Raw genomic sequence first — 16,956 nt, forward strand, 5'->3', positions numbered from 1 at the left:
CATAATAAGAAGAGAAGCATGGTGCCTTTCCCATAAACATCATTTATTCCATGATATACCTGCAGTGGAACACTGTCCTCAAAATAATGTAGAAAATAGCTATGTTATATGTCACTAGAACAGAACTTAATCAGCAGGTAGGTATAACAATGTTTCTATAGAATAATGTATTTAGGGTTCCAACTTGGAAATGGAAATACCTCTTTAGAGGTAGAATGGCACAGTGGGAAAAGTATGGGTTTTAGTCTCAAAGGACCTGAATTTTAATGCAGGCATGTCACTACTAGTTTTATCATTTTGAGCAAGTTACTTAACAAAGGTTCAGTTTCTCATATATAAAAAGAAGATAATGGTATGTATTTCTCAGGTTGTTCTATGGATCAAATGCATACAATAGGCACTGTTAAATTCCTTTTCATTCCCCTACAAAGAGATTAGGATTTCTTGATTAGCTTCAAACTCCTGATGGACTGACTATAGGAGAGGTTGGGGCAGGGAGTAGACAATGGAGTAGAGATTTGGGAGACAAGGATTTAGGTATTCTTGTGCCCTAATTACTGTCTTTTTTTTCTCTCATGGGTACAGGAATTGGCCATCTCCTTTGCTTTAATTTCTACCATTTGCTGCTTTCATTTAGAGTTGCAACCCCACTCCCACCTTTCCCTAGTCAATTAGAAGATAGAATTTAGTCCTGGTTTCTCCCCCTAGAGTTACAGGGTTAAAAAATACCTGATATAAAAACAAACACCTGAAGATTGACTTCTAGAATAGCAGAATGAAAACCTCAGGGAACTCACTCTCTCTCTAAAACAATGAAAATACAGGCAAACAAACAATTTCAGGACTCTGGCATTTAACAAAAACCAAAGAATGAACTGAAAAATCCAAGAGAAATTACTGAACTTCAGTGCCCTTGAGAAAAACAGCAGCCCAGGCACCTGAGGTAGAGTATGGCCCGGGTATCACACAATTAATGAAAATACCAGTTCCAATCCTGTTTCTACTGGCTAAGGGACCCATGACTTTTACCTTATCCCACTGAGTTTCATGAAGTTCACCTTATTTTTTCCTTAACTACCTGTGAGAATTAAATAATGTAATATGAACAAAACACCCATGAGTTGATGGGCAAAAGTTACTTACCTAAAAAAACTTGCTAAATCCAACATTTCTACCTTAAACACACAAGATGTCATCCTATTTGCAACCAAATCATGTAAAAGCTTTAGACTTGTTCCAACAATGTGTCTTACCTTTCCATGTAATTATTATGCATTAAAATTTCTAAAAATAGTGACAATAGGCCAAAATTTTAACTTGACATAAATCAAAATGACAATATTGAAATTGTTCAATAAAGCATTTTTCTGCACTGGGCCTTAATCTTCCAGTATGTTTCTCAAAGGATGATATCTACTCCTTCCTCGATATCAGTGCAAGCTGTCCCTCATACCTCATTGCTTTAGAGCACCCATCCCTACAATTATAATGTCTTTCTTCCTCTATTTCAAAACAGCATTTAAAAAAATCTTAACTCAAACTATCCAATCATACTGTTCTATAAATTTACAGGCTCCCAAACATATACACAGTGTTGCAGTATAAAGGATTTACTTGGATTTTACTTTTAAATCATCAAAAATAGCAAACAATGACTTTCCTTAATTTGAATTAAATTGTGTGGGGGAAAAAAGATAAAATATAATACATGTTTTTACTAAGAATAAACTCCTACCTTAGGAGAAGTGGAGAGATCTCTTCCTGCAGAAATAATGGTGTTTTCATTTACTCCTCCTGTCTTTGGTGAGATGGCTGGTGGGGCTGGAGCTTTTCTTTTCACTCTCCTTTCAGTTTCCAGTTCTTGAATTGGAGTTACCAAATTATTTGGAGGAAGAGTTGGTTTAGGTTCATAAAAAGGATTAGATCTAAATGAAAGAAGAATTATTGTTAAATGTTACTCTAAAAATAGTTTATTCCTAGCTAAAATAAGAAAAAAATAAAAATTTATGAAAATTTATAAAACTAAAAAATACTGAAAATGATAAGGAGAAACCCAAACTAGTGATAACCTACAATTTGGAAACAATCACTATTAATCTATTGTTTTGTTAATCACGGAGAATAAAATTTTTCCCTTTTAAAAAATATTTTAAAATTTTTTTCATACAAGGTCACACTTAGCTCTATTATATATAGATCCTTAGAAAATGTTTATAGTAATAGTAAATCCTATATACTCCCCACACCCAAGGAAAAGGAAATAAGATGCGGAAATATTGATTTGCTTTCTTATGTGCCCCACATCAAACATTTTTTTTTCCTGCGCTTCATTCCTTCTCATTAGGATGAAATGCCTTTAGAAGTTCATTCAGCAAGGTTCTGTTAATAGTAAATTCTCCCAGGTATTGAAAATGTCTTTATGTCACACTTAAATGATAATTTAGCTAGGTAGAGAATTCTAGTTGTCAGTTAATTCATCTCAGCACTCTGATGATATTAGCCCACTGTCAGCCTACTATTGCTCTTTTATAAGTCATCTTTTATCTTTGGTTGCTGTTAGGATCTTCTTTTTTCTTCCGGTTTTGAGCAATTTTACTATGATATGTGTAGGTGTGGATTTCTCTTAATTTATCCTGTTTCAGGCTCCTTCTATCTCCTGAGTCTGAAGATGTATGTTTCATTAGTTCTGAAAAATTATCAACCATTATCTTTGATAGCCTCTTCTCTATTTTCTCTATTCTCTTCTTTAGAAAATCTTATCAGATGTATGTTGAATTATCTCTCTCCTTCATATTTTTACAAATTTTCATTCCTCCTGTGTTATATTCTGGATAATTCCCTCACATCTATGATCCAGTTAACTTTTTCTCTCTTCATCTGTGTCTAATTTACTGTTTAATTCTCCATGAATTTTTAATTCTGATAAGCATTTTTCTTCATGCGGCTATGTGTAAAATACCTCAGGTACAGAGATTTGAGTCATCATTTAAACATATTTATTTCAGAGTCTCAATCTGATAAATCTATTCAAGTTCTTGCATGTACAATCCCAGTGTTTCTTTTGTCTCCTGATTTTCTCTTGGTATACTGTTTCCTTGTATGATTTGTAATTCTAGATTTCAAGTTCAGGGCTTAATCTGAGGAAATCCTGCATGGTCTGAGCTGGGAGTGCCTCTCTTCACTGTTTATGTTTGTATTTGCCGAGTGCTTCAGAAGCCATTTTATGTGCTATTTTCTTGGCTTGGAGGATCTCAGGCTACCCTACCAATATAATGTCAAATCCATAGAAGATTTGGGTGGGCCTATGTGCTTATAACTTCTCTGGGAAGACTTTTTTTTTCTTTTTTTCCTCTACCTACAGTCTAGGCCCAGGCAAAAAACCTTCCTTGTTAAGTCCTTTTATGAATAGATGAGTTTTTTTCTCATTAGTTATCCATAAACACAAGTATTTGGTGTATGTGATGATTATTCTTCCTATAAACTGTTATCCTGGTTTTTATTTATTAGTTTGTTGCATTTTTTCCCCAACAGCAGTTGGTTCTCTAGAATCCTATGTGTAAAGAATAAAATTTCTGAGTCCACAAGGTTAAGTACCAGCTGACCCAAATATAGTGATTATTCCAAGGGAATTCCACCTAGTCATATAAGGCCTATACTGTTGATAACCCTCTGTTTCAATTATGAATGCTCTTTTAACTACAACAGTATCAGACTCACTTAGAACCAATACCAATTATGTACTCCTTTGCCTAAGAATTTATACATAGACAGTCAAATCATATGAGACTGAGTACCAAGGAGATATGGATCAGAGATGGGAAATATATCATACTTGTGATGTCATTCTTATGCTGTACTCATGGCAACAATTAGTGTCATGGGATTCCTTCCATTGAGCTAGGGTACAGCCATAGAATCTCTTTCAACTCTGCTCAAGTAGTTGCTTTTAACTGAATGGAGTTGGCATTTACAAAGAAACCTATTTCCTGTTCTTCCTCTACTTATGTCTGTGCATTCAAGAGAATAAGAACAGGAAACAGATATATACTTGAAAATTTGCTTTTCAGACAAAATATTCTTGCCTATTAAGTGATCAAGATATGCATGAAGTATTTACATCCCATGTTTACAACCTGGAGAAGAACTTGGGGATATCAAAGTAAGGAACAATGTTAAAATAACTAGGTGTTCAGAAAAAGCTGAACATTCTCTCTGAAAAGGGATATGAAAGGTATCACATCTAGCCTAGAATGGAGGGCTTGCCAATAACATTATTAACTAAGATTAATAAAGTGTTTATGCTGTGCTAGGCACTATTTTAAGTAATTCACATGTTTTAACCCATTTAATCCTTACAACAAGCTTGTTTCTTGGCCTAATTTTATTGATAGCCTCATACAGCTGTTTTTCAAACTCTAAAAGTAGTTTGAAGGGAGGTAAATGTAAAGAAATAAGATGAAAACATTTTTCTTAAAACTCCAAAACTTAAAAAAGAGAAAAATCTTTTCCCCCCCAAACTTAACTACTTGCCAACTAATGTTACATGTTTCAGAACTGAACAGACCCATTTCAATCTAACTGAATTAGTTCAGTTATATGAATTATTTAGGTGATATTCTAAAAAATTGTTCTTGGTTAGGTCTCTCTAGAATAAACTTCCATAGCAGTTTGTAAGATGGTAGCTGCCACAATAATCATTATTTTTAATTTGTTACATAAATATGGCTAGTTTTAAGAAAACATAAGAAGTGTTAGAGGATATTTATATTATGAAAGGATTTGTGCTTCAAAGAAAACAATGTCAGAATCTCAAAACAGGTATGATTCAGTACACTTTAACTTAATTTACAATACTCAGTTGCATGCAATTTTTATAAAACATATCTAGTATGTATACAAAAGTAACTAGATATTGTCCTTTTTCTTCCTATCTCTGACTGCTTCAAACCACTTGGGTCTCCGTCTAACCACTTGAATATTAGTATTCTTGTCAAAAGAAGGTAAATGCAAGTAGAAAAGGAGCTCATAATCAGCTGATTTCCAAAGTTGGATCATAAGACTCATATTCCTAGAAACATAATCAAAACAGATATTTTCTTGAAATAATTAGAGCTATGTTTCTCAATCTGTTTTACCCTATGACATGTAGTAAAAATGAAATTTGTATGTTATACTATCATAAAAACATAGGAAGCTGCTGGAAAATCAGGGTACCAGGGACTCCAGCTGCCCTGGACCACGCCTCACCGCTAGAAGGACTAGAGGAATGAGTGTGTCTGCACACACTTATAATCTATTGGTGAGAAAACAGTGTGCTAGGCACCACCACTTGCTAGGTACTAAATCAGAATAAGACAAGCTTCTACTTCTAAGGGCTTTGAATGATCCTCCCTATGGATCAGACATTTCTAACTAAAACTGAATTTCCTACTCTTTAAGAATAAACAGGATATGATTCTATTTATGTGATACTCAAATTTGTATGGGCAAAAGGTAGATTAATAGTTTTCAGGAGATAGGGAGGGGAGGAATTGAAACTAACCACTAATAAGTAAAGGATTTCTTTTTGGGGTGACAAAAATGCTCTGGAATTAGACTGTGGTGATGGCTGCACAACACAGTGAATTAGCTAAGAACCAGTGAAGTGTACACTTTAAATATGGAATTTTATGTCATGTGAAGTATATCTCAATAAAAAAAGTGCTATTAAAAAAGTGAATAGTAGGGGCGCCTGGGTGGCTCAGCTGTTAAGCGTCTGCCTTCAGCTCAGGTCCTGATCTCAAGGTCCTGGGTTCAAGCCCTGCATTGGGCTCCCTGCTCCACGGGAAGCCTGCTTCTCCCTCTCCCACTCCCCCTGCTTGTGTTCCCTCTCTCGCTGTGTCTCTCTTTGTCAAATAAATAAATAAAATCTTAAAAAAAAAAGGTGAATAGTATATACTGTGCTACAAAAAAGTGAATGTATATATAATATATATGGTTATGAACATGCTCCCTTCTCTATAAAAATAAGTTACATAATTACTGATCAAAGCATTTTTAAAATTACTTAATATTTTTAGTAAAGAAAAATTATTTAAGGAACTAGCATAATTTCCACATTCCATTGATCATCTATGATTTGAATAACCTATTTCAGGACTTCCTACATCACTCTGAATAAGCAAAGATTATTTTTATCCTTGTATTATATACTTGAGTAATAGATTAGTTGTATCATTAACTCACTGTGAACTAAAAATTCATCATTTACATTAAGTGGAAAACTGGACAGAATAATTTCAAATGACATTATTCACTGCTTAGAAAATAATTCACCCAAGAAAAAGAATTACAGAAAGAAAAACTGTAAGTTGATTAGAAATAGGATTAACCTACTGAAAAAATAATAAAATATGAAGCAAGGGTATAGTGAAATCTGAAATCTGTTCCTCTCACTTTGAAAATTTATGTTCCTTTGGACAAACCACATTTCTTAAATGAGTGTGTAGCTTCTCTGAATAAAATTCAAAGACAACTTTCCTTCGGAAATTGACATACAACCATACCAGAAATGATTTTATGCTGGATCTCAAAAGTCATTTCATAAATGTTTGAAAAAATATTATTGGTTTCTCAGTTTTCATTTTTGCTACATAAACTAGAATGGCTGAACGAACTCCCAAACACAAGACAACTGAGAAAATCCCTGTGGTTGCTAAGTGTACAGGACACGTGCTACTGGCACTGAAGGGTGTTTACTTTCTCCTGGTGCTGATGGATATGCTGAGGTTCTGAAGGTTGCTTTACACATCAAAGGACTCAGCACTATTTAGTCGTGATAGTTTTATGTCAGAGGATGCAGGAAGAGTTTGGTAATGGAAGATGAGTAATACAGGCTTTTCACTCGATGAAAGGTCATTAGTTTATTATTGAAGTAAGAACAAATTTTGGAAGATTTCTGCTAATGTAGTGGGACCTACAAACTTTTGGAGAAAAAAGGATGAGAAATAGAGTTCTTCCTGGACTCTCAAATTAGCTGATGAGCAATCTTTAGAATCTGTATGTATATTCCTATTAAAAGAAAAAAAAAAGCTTAAGTGTTTATAGGTTCCCTCTGGTAATCTCAGATGATTGAGCAATTTAGAATGTTCTTTATTCATGAGAAACTTGTAAAGACTATGACTTTCATGTGGAAAAAAAGAATGGTCAAAAGGAAACACCCAGTGATTCTGATTTTAGTTTTTATTAAGGCATTTTAAAAGTTTAAGCAAACACTAGATGTCTCTTTAATTTGTTAATAGGAGAGAGCAGGGTGTGTGTGTGAGTTGTGTAATACTCATGCATCTTGGAATGACTGAACCCTTGTACTTCAAGTTTATATTTACATTCAAATACTCTAGGTGTGTGGCTATTACTCAGCACCTACACCACCCATGAGAAATTTTATTTTGATCACACATTGGCTATTTCAAAGAAAACAAATATAATAACTTCAGTAAGAGTTCTGCCAACTTTTTCAATCCCTGTATAGTTATTAATTGGTACTGAAATCTAAACCTGGATTTGGAATCAGATGATTACTATGATGTATTTCTATGTACTTATAGAAAGTTAGAACTTTTTTTAGGTTTTATCAAAACCTAACTAGGCCCATGGAGAGTCACAGGCCATATGGTGTAAAACGGGAAAAGGCTGAGAAATGTAGTTCCAGAGCAAAAGAAAACAAGTCAACTACCTCATTCTTTCAAATCAAATATTTGAATTTGGTTATTGTAGTTCCTTAAATAATCGCTCTTCTAAGTCAAACAGTCCCTATGCCCTCAATCACTGCTCATTTGATGTGGTTTCTGGGCATTTTGATGACTCTGTTGCTCTACTCTTTTAATGCTCTGAATCATCGATGCCCCTTGTAAAGTGCAGCACCCAGAAGTAAAACAGTGCTCACAACAGGAGCTAACCAATGCACAGGAAAGAAATGACATTTCTTCCTTAACACCAAGCAACTATTCCCAATTTCATACATTGAAGGAGCCTTTTCATTATTCCCCTCTCAATCTATAACATCCCCATTATTTTGAAAGATTTTTCTATTAAACTGTATTTTTAAAGGAATAACTATTTTTCCCAAGATCTAAATAATCTTAATAACACTAAAATTCACATATTTCTGAGAAAAACAAAGACCCATACAGCCTCACTACAAGTAAACATATAATTACTATTCGATTAATTCCATCACCTATGCCATTTCTGCATCCATATCTTATGACTGAGTTTCCTCCTCCTGATGGGTCAGATTTTCCTGCTTCTTTATATGCCTGATAGATTTTTGACTAGTTGTCAGACATTGTGAATTCTGTTTTGGGTGCTGGATTTTTTGGTATTCCCTTTGGTATCTCTGGTATATTTGTATGGCGTGCAGATAAGTTACTTGGAAATATTTTGGTTCTTTTGAGCCTTGCTTTTTTTTTTTTTTAAAGATTTTATTTATTTATTTATTTGAGAGAGAGAGAGAGAGAGAAACAGCATGAGAGGGGAGAGGGTCAGAGGGAGAAGCAGGCCCCCCGCCGAGCCGGGAGCCCGATGTGGGACTCGATCCCAGGACTCCGGGACCATGACCTGAGCCGAAGGCAGTTGCTCAACCAACTGAGCCACCCAGGCGCCCTTGAGCCTTGCTTTTAAGCTTTGTTAGGCAAGCCCAGAACAGCCTTTACTCTAGGGCTAACCTCACCACATTATTGAGACACCATTATGAGGACTTGACTTGATGTCCCAAGTGTAAGGAACAGCTTGGAAACATAGACTATTCTTGGTCCTGGGTGAACTCCAGGGATGTTTCTGTGAGATTCTTTGTCCTTGGTAATTTCCTCATATGCATGCTTTCATTAATACTCAGCTAAAGACTCAAGGAGAACCTTCTACAGATCTCTGAAACTCAGTTTCTGAGTAGCTCTCTCCTCTCTGATACTCTGTCCACAATTCTATTCTCTTCAGTACCCCCAAAGTCCAAACTGTCTCCTAAACCCATGGAGATTACTAGGACTTTTGGGTTCTTTCTCCCTGAACTAGAGTTGGAAATTCTCTCCCATAAATAAGGCTTTGAGAAGTAAGGGCTCACCTTCTTTGTTTCTGTTTTCTCAGAAATCACAGTCCTGTGCTATTTGCATACAATATCTGAAAACCATTGTTTCATATATTTCATTCAGTTTTTTAGTTTTTAGTTTTTTAAGACAAGAAGCTATATCAGTCTATTACTCCATCATGGCTAGAAGTGGAAGTTTTGTTGTTGCTGTTTAACACACTCAGGGCCACGGTCTGCAGCCACATAGGCTGTGAACTGTGTAACTCCAGAATACAATGTGCACACACCCTTCTCCTATCCTCACCCCAGATTTGAGTAAAATGGCAGCCCTAATCATACTGACTTTTTATAATGAGCTTGTAATCAATAACAATCATATTTGGGTAAGAATAATAACTCAAATGAAGACAATTTCTAATTTCTAATTGTTATGGTCTTGTTGTTTGGCATTTGAACAAGTGTTCTCATCAAAACAATATCATAAATGATGATCTGGTTCCCACAAGAGAACCTAACACTATTGAAGTGTAATGCTTACAGTAATTGATTAAAAACATCTAAGTGCCATTTATAATGTGGTTTCTATGAGAATACACAATTGGAATTCTAACTAGAGATTTCAATAACATATTTCTCTCCATTGTTAGTTTAGGGTGCACATACATCCACATGGAGGAGGGTGGAAGAATCAGCATCAAGATCATAAAAATTCAGATGGACATGAGATAGATACTAACTTGTAAACTGTATATTAACACTGGGGCAGACCTCTTTTTACCCATGTAAAGCTAGATTACAGAAGCATCTCTTTAAACATAGAGACTAACTTATGATGATAGCAAAATAAAATGTACTTACTCATCCAACTCTTCTTCTGTTTTAGAACTGTCAGCATAGAGGTACTTGCTCATGTCCACAGGTCTTACATTTTTTCTTTTTGTAGACTGAGGAGGAGAATCCTTTATAGTTACAAAAGCTTCTGGCTCATCAAATGGGTTCAAATACTGTGGAGTCTGTATCTCTTTAAAGGGATTATAGCTATTATAAAAAGATTCCTCTGATTTTTTAGGTGATGCTGTTTCAGTGATGGGTTCTATAAAACAACAGCAAAAAATGAATTAAATCAAATTAATATTATCTGATATTTTCTTATATTTTTAGTGCTTACAAAAATAACCTTGAATTAATACTCTATGGGGCTGAAAGAGTCAAAACAATAATATGTTTTAGAGGGGCTAAGTTCAGAAGATGTGTTACCTGAGATCTTTGTCTACTTCTCCAGGAATGCTGCTCCTCAAAATGGCAGCTCTGAACAGGCTATTTTTATTTTTTATTTTATTTTATTTTATTTATAGGGGGAGAGGCAGAGAGAGAGGGAGGGAGAGAATCTTAAGCAGGCTCTGCACCCAGCATGGAGCCCAACGTGGGGCTTGATCTCATGACCCTGAGATCATGACCTGAGCCAAAATCAAGAGTAGGATGCTTAACCAACTGAGCCACCCAGGTGCCCCTAAAATGGCATTTTTGGAATGCCCTTGGGGTCTCTAATATTATTAGCATTACGTTATGCCAATTTTTGAAATTTTAACCTTCTTAGAGGTACAATATTCTATTTATTGTTTATTTCATTTGCCTATACTAGCTTGCCATCCTAAACTGATATAAAATAAATTTGTTTTTAAGAACACAAAGTGGATTAAATTTTGAAATTGTCTTTGGTAGTTACACAAGCAGAGACCACTTAGGGAGCTGAAAATTCATTCTGGACTATATCAAATATATATCCACATATCACTGAATTTGTTTCACAAAGCCTTCCAAGAGGTTTCCGTATGCTACAAGACCTTAAAATCTAGAGTTTTTAATGAGATTGTTGATTTTTTTCAATATAACTTTGGTCCAATAAGTACTCTATTTAATAAGGTAAAGGACTAACGTAAGAATTCTCAGAGAGAGAGCACTACACTGAAATCATATTGATAAACTGATAAGACATGTTACACCAAATTTTTCTAAATTTTATTATTTTAAATTTCATTTTGAAAACCAAGGTACCCTTAAAAATAAAATTCTGACTCCCAGCACAAAAAGCACTACAATAGCATCATGTCCTCCAACGATACTTACGAAGTACTTAGTACCAGCCTTTTTCTTCTTATGTGTCTTAATATTTTAAAACAAAACTAGAACTTGTAATAAAACTGTCCAACATTTGGTCATGGATTCTGATAAAAACAAATGTTTTCCCAGACTGAAGAAAAGTTTCACAAAGCCAACAATCAGAGGGTAGTTTAAAAGTTAATTTTAATTACGCCGTGCAATTCTGACAAAATACTGTAGAAGGCAGAAAACTGGTTACTGAAACTCTCAAGAAAAATAACTATTTCATAAGTGACACTTCAAACAATTTAATCCAATTATTATAAAAATTTCATGACTGACATATTTATGACTTTTATATTTTAAAGTCAAGCTCCTTTTACTTATACTTCAGACATTAGCCCAGAAAACTTATTTTGTCTTTATACTGGAGAAAAACCTCTGAATTGAAATTCCATACACCATGGAGAAGCAATTATAAAATGTAAAAGAGAATTCATAAAATCATAATAAATACGGAAATGAATTTAAATAAATCTTAAATTTTAAATTTAAATTTAAATCTAGACTACGCTAGAGAAGAGATACAGTAACCGTGTAACGTTTTAACACTAGGATAATATTCAAACTTAACACTTCATTAGAATCTTTATAACAATGTAAACGAGGCATTTTCTTTTCTCTATAGGGGAAAAGAGGCTGGAAAATTTTTGCCTATTCAATTTTTATTAACAAATATCAAGTCTCAAATGCTTGAAAAACCAACAAAACTGGTCAACGGAAATAAGATTTTTATTTTTACTTTCAGAAAGAGGATTGCAAAACTTGATCTAAGCAAATTCATCAGTTACAAAACCAAAAGCAAGAAAGCATTCAAACTATATAGAGCACAGTTTGAAGATGACAGAAATGGCAACAAAGGAGGGTTTAAAATGAGATTATTTTATATAAAAGCTAACAAACACATTTAATACTTTCTAAGAGGGTCACTGATGCACAGAATGTCATGAATCTAAGAGGAGAATTGAAGCTGTAAAAGCAAATAAAAGAACCATCTAAACAACTTCAACACATTATTTTTTCCTCACATGCTTTTCTTACTTGAAGATGCAAATTTTTCATCAATAAAAATTTAAAAATTATTTCTAAAAAAACAAGTATTCTTCTATTAGAAAATAATTAAACCAAAGACTCTAAGACACGTATATTTAAAGAAAATATTGGTTGTCACATTTTTTTTTTTTTAGCTCTATAGGCATGGTTAAAGATTCTGAATCAGGTTGACTAACCTCTCCTAAATAGAAATACCGTATTATGTGTTACCTCCTACTCCTTTCTTTACCTCAGAAAACAGACCCACATATATATATATATATATATATTTTTTTTTTTTTTTTTTTAAAGATTTTATTTATTTGACAGAGAGAGACACAGCAAGAGAGGGAACACAAGCAGGGGGAGTGGGAGAGGGAGAAGCAGGCTTCCCACGGAGCAGGGAGCCCAACGTGGGGCTCGATCCCAGGACCCTGGGATCATGACCTGAGCTGAAGGCAGACGCTTAACGACTGAGCCACCCAGGTGCCCTGACCCACATATATTTTTTAAAATTATTTTTATTTGATTTTGAAATGGAAAACTCAAATACTGATGTCTCAAAATATTTTGGTAATATTTTTAAAACTCAGAATACTCAGATATATGTAGTACACAATTGAGGAGAAGCCATGTGGTCAAAAGAAGACACTTATTAGGAATCTCAGGTCCAACACCACTTCCATTTACCTAAAGTTCTTGTTCAGTCAGTGAATTCCTCTGGGCCTCAGCTTCCTAATCTATGAAAAGAGGCAGCTGAAGTAGACTACTTCTAAGATTTATTATAACCATTGACATTTAAAATACATTCTTAATATATATAGGTCACAAACAACATAAAATCTCATTAAATTAAATTTACAAATTTAGAATCTGGTAAGAAGGGAGAAAATAAAGGAAGAGAAGGAGAAATGGATTACAAAATGATATTGCTCCAACAAGAGTAAATCCTGAAGTTAAAACCTCATTTTCACCATGAGAGGTAGTAACAAAATTCTTCAAAGCTCTTGAGGATTTCATAAGAGCAGTCTAAAAGATGTATATACTGGTTGATCATTGTTGCATCTACTTTGAAAAAACAGTTTAATTGGCCTCACTTCTTCAACAGCTCTTATCTAGGCTTTAAGAGTTCAAAACTACTTGATAAGAAAAATGACTCAGGAAAAAAAATTCCGTGGATGTATTCCTTACAAGTATGTTGTATATATGATAGCAGGGGTTTTCAATCTTCTTTTTGCTCCATGCTATTTACATGCACAACTTACTCTCACTACTGACTATAATTCTCAGCCAAAGACATGGAGTGGTGGGTGGGGAGAGTTCACTGGACTCTCTGAGGGTGAGGGCAGAGGAGCTGACAGAGGGAGAAGCCATCCCACAATCCCAATATCAGCATGTCTCATAACTTGACCTTACCTGGTAGGCTAATCTAATGAGACTTTACTATATGCCAGCTAGGTGAAATACTGTTATCTTTAACATTAGAGCTTTATCATCTAACTTGACCAAACTAACAGAGAATTTAAAAATAACCCCATGCAGAAGGTGGGTGGAGAGGAAGGGTGAAATAGGTGAAAAGGACTCAAATTATACTTATCGCGATGAGCACTGAGTAATGTATAGAATTGTTGAATCACTGTTTGGTACACCTGAAACCAATATAACACTGCATGTTAATTCTACTGGAATTAAAAAAAAAAAATAAGGCCCATGTAAATGTTTATGTAAAGGTTTATTTTTTCTTTAAAAACAATTCAATGGAAGCTACCCAGATTTGCTAATCAACTGCACTGAACACAATATCATCATAAACAAAAATTATTTTGAGTCTTTTAAAAAAAAAATCTCTTCCTACATTACAATTCAAGATAACTTGACTTTATAAAGGCTTTTAGAAGTACAGAAAAAAACTCAGTACCTTCTGAGTCAGGATCTCCAAATGGGTTTAATTCTGCTACATCAGGATCACCAAATGGATTTAAAGTCACAGTGGCCAAGTCCTTTTCTGCTTCATCCAAAAAGTTCAGTTTGTTGATAAGCTCTGAAAATAAACATATGTGTTAGTTCACCATGATTGTAGTTAAGTATAATTCTTCATCATTCAAAAAATATTTCAAATTGTAAAAATTCACACTAATAATACCTGCAAATAATAAGATGTAGCATTTTACCTATGGCAGAATGCCATTCATGTATTTTGTAGCATACCAACATTTTCAAATAAAACAAAACAAATATATGCATATTATTTTGAAAATTATATCAGATAAAGAACTAGAGAAACTTCCATCATCTAATTTAATCTAATAAAAAAGTGCTGACACAGATTTTTAGAAAAATACCCTTCACTTCTAAATATGAATAATTCAAATGGGTTTAATATAAGCAAATATTTCAAAAACAGTATAGTTAATATATAAGCTAACTGAAGAAATATGGTCATGTTATATGATCAATTATTATCTTATAAGATGTTTTTAAATCACTGCCTATCAAGGAAGGATACTGTTATAAGGCTTGGCTAAAGATGGTAAATTATGTTGTTGCCTGTTGGTACGCTACAAATTACCAAAGAAAACATTCAAGGAAAAGCACAAAGACAAAACTGACAGCTAATAAGTACAGACAGAAGTCAAGAGGTAGCAGGTCACAGTAAATACAGGCAATCAGAAGCAGAAAGAAAGGAAGAAAGCTCTTAGACCTTCAGAGGAACTGGCTGATTTAGCTGAAGGCATATTTGCTTGCTTTATGCAGTCATCTTGATCTTCATCTAAGCTGCTCAGAGCATTCAATTGGTTTACAATTTCTGTAAACAGAAGCCAGTCGAGACAAATGTAAGGTAAGGTCATTTAATTAAAGAGCCATAGAAGCATGCTGTTACTCAAAAAGACAAAGAGAGGGGATGTTTGGTTAATCACAAGAATACATTCAGAGGATGTTATTTTGATGGACTATAGCAGATGTATTTAACTGAAAGTTACGTTGTACTCATATTTCAAAATAGAAAACATTTTGTTAAATTTATATTATTAATATAATAACTATGTTAATAAACACAAAACAAAGATAATAACTCAAGAGGTTGACGTTGGCTTTTAGCAACCACATTTTGTATTTATAAAACAGTACTTTAAATACATGTTAGAACATTAAAAAATGTCCCCTGATACTATAGAAAAGATGTATTATTTGTTTCATATTATAAATGTAAGCTAAAGGTTTTAAGAGTTTATCTACATGAATCATGAACGGAAAAAGCAATTGTTCATGTTCTAGAATTTTAAAAATCAGCACAAAATAAGAAAAGCAGGCAATAGCTACTATTTTCTACTCCTGTTTTCTAAGGCAATTGTCCTTTTAAGGGAATTCTTGAGTATTGGCTTTAGGAAATCTTACAATTTAGCCAATAAGAAACAAAACAAAAGACAAGGTTAGATAGAAAAATATTAAAATGAGACAGAATTCATTTTGTGCATAAATAGAATTTTTTAACGAGTTATATATATTTTGGACAACTCTGAATATGTGCAATTATCATTCACTAAGTGAAAATTAGCTTGGAAAAAAATAATAAAAGCCTACTAGGGTATTCTAGTTAATCCCTGCTATTTCCAAAGTTACAACCTGGGAATAGTTTAGGTATTAGGACAGATCCAGATTATTCAGTGGGAAAGAAAAAAAAATGGTTAAAAATAGAAAAGAGTTGTAAATTCAGCTTTAAAAATGGTGTTCTTTAACACTGTGATTCTAAGTACACATTCTAAATTTTATTTGAACTAAATCACAGAATACACAGTTGTAATAAGGTTGCCTTCATCCATTCATTTGTTGTTGAATAAATATTTATCACTCTGTGCCAAGTCTTATCCTTGGGACACAAAGATGAAAAAAACATATGTGGTACTGTCCTCCTGGAATTTACATTCTATAAAAATACAAATTAATATTGAAACAGACTAAATAAATGACTACTAGAATATTAGGTGGTCAGAAATACTAGTGTTACTTTACAGATCTTTGAGCTAAATATATATATAAATTTGATAAACTTATTCAGTTCTTTTGTCTTGATGAGAAATATATTTTGCATGAATAAAATTGCTTGAGATAGTCAAGTAAACCATGGAGCATAAGGAGTAAACACAATACCAACTGAACTCTTCGTGTGATTTTGAATAGTAAGAGCTGAATAGTCAGACTTTATAAAATGTCTTCTTTCATTTTATTCTGCCAACAGTTTTAAACCCCACTCTCACTCAACCTAGTAAACTCCTCATTAAGATAGAGCTCATCCATAAACTAGATCCTTTACTCTCACTAGTTATAACTTTGTAATTTTTAAGGAAATACAATGGAGTAGAGGATCAGTGTTAAGTGATTACCAGTGCACGACTGACTTTTTTTCATTTATTACTAGTTACATATTATTAAAAATCTGCAAATGATTTTTAACTTTGAAAGCATGAAAAAAGAAATATTAACAACAGCAGCTAACATTTATTAAGCAGTGGGAAGGGCTTCACATACCAGTATTAATTCCCATAAATATCTTGAGATATTAGTACTAATATCCACATTTTATCATGTATATTAGTATCATTTATTTGCACTATATTTCCCAGATGTGCAATTACTAGGTTAAAAAACTTTATTTTTTAAAAAGATTTATTTACTTATTTTAGAGAGTGTATGCGTGTAAGTTG

General features: G+C 33.6%; 1 protein-coding gene across 10 annotated transcripts in view; it reads right to left on the reverse strand.

Moving 5' to 3' along the window:
* Positions 1-16,956, reverse strand: part of EHBP1 (EH domain binding protein 1) — a 416,635-nt gene that overhangs the window by 178,667 nt on the left and 221,012 nt on the right. For 7 of the 10 annotated variants that reach the window (XM_078056492.1, XM_078056493.1, XM_078056491.1 and 4 more), the window contains 4 exons: positions 14,955-15,059; positions 14,172-14,294; positions 9,920-10,154; positions 1,736-1,925 (listed from right to left, as the gene is read on the reverse strand). In XM_078056492.1, the coding sequence (XP_077912618.1) occupies positions 1,736-1,925; positions 9,920-10,154; positions 14,172-14,294; positions 14,955-15,059 (653 nt within the window). The remainder of the gene's footprint in view (positions 1-1,735; positions 1,926-9,919; positions 10,155-14,171; positions 14,295-14,954; positions 15,060-16,956) is intronic. The other 3 variants (XM_078056496.1, XM_078056495.1, XM_036117923.2) reach the window with 1 other exon arrangement.

Source organism: Halichoerus grypus, chromosome 10 (assembly GCF_964656455.1).
Source record: "Halichoerus grypus chromosome 10, mHalGry1.hap1.1, whole genome shotgun sequence".
Classification (NCBI taxonomy): domain Eukaryota; kingdom Metazoa; phylum Chordata; class Mammalia; order Carnivora; family Phocidae; genus Halichoerus; species Halichoerus grypus.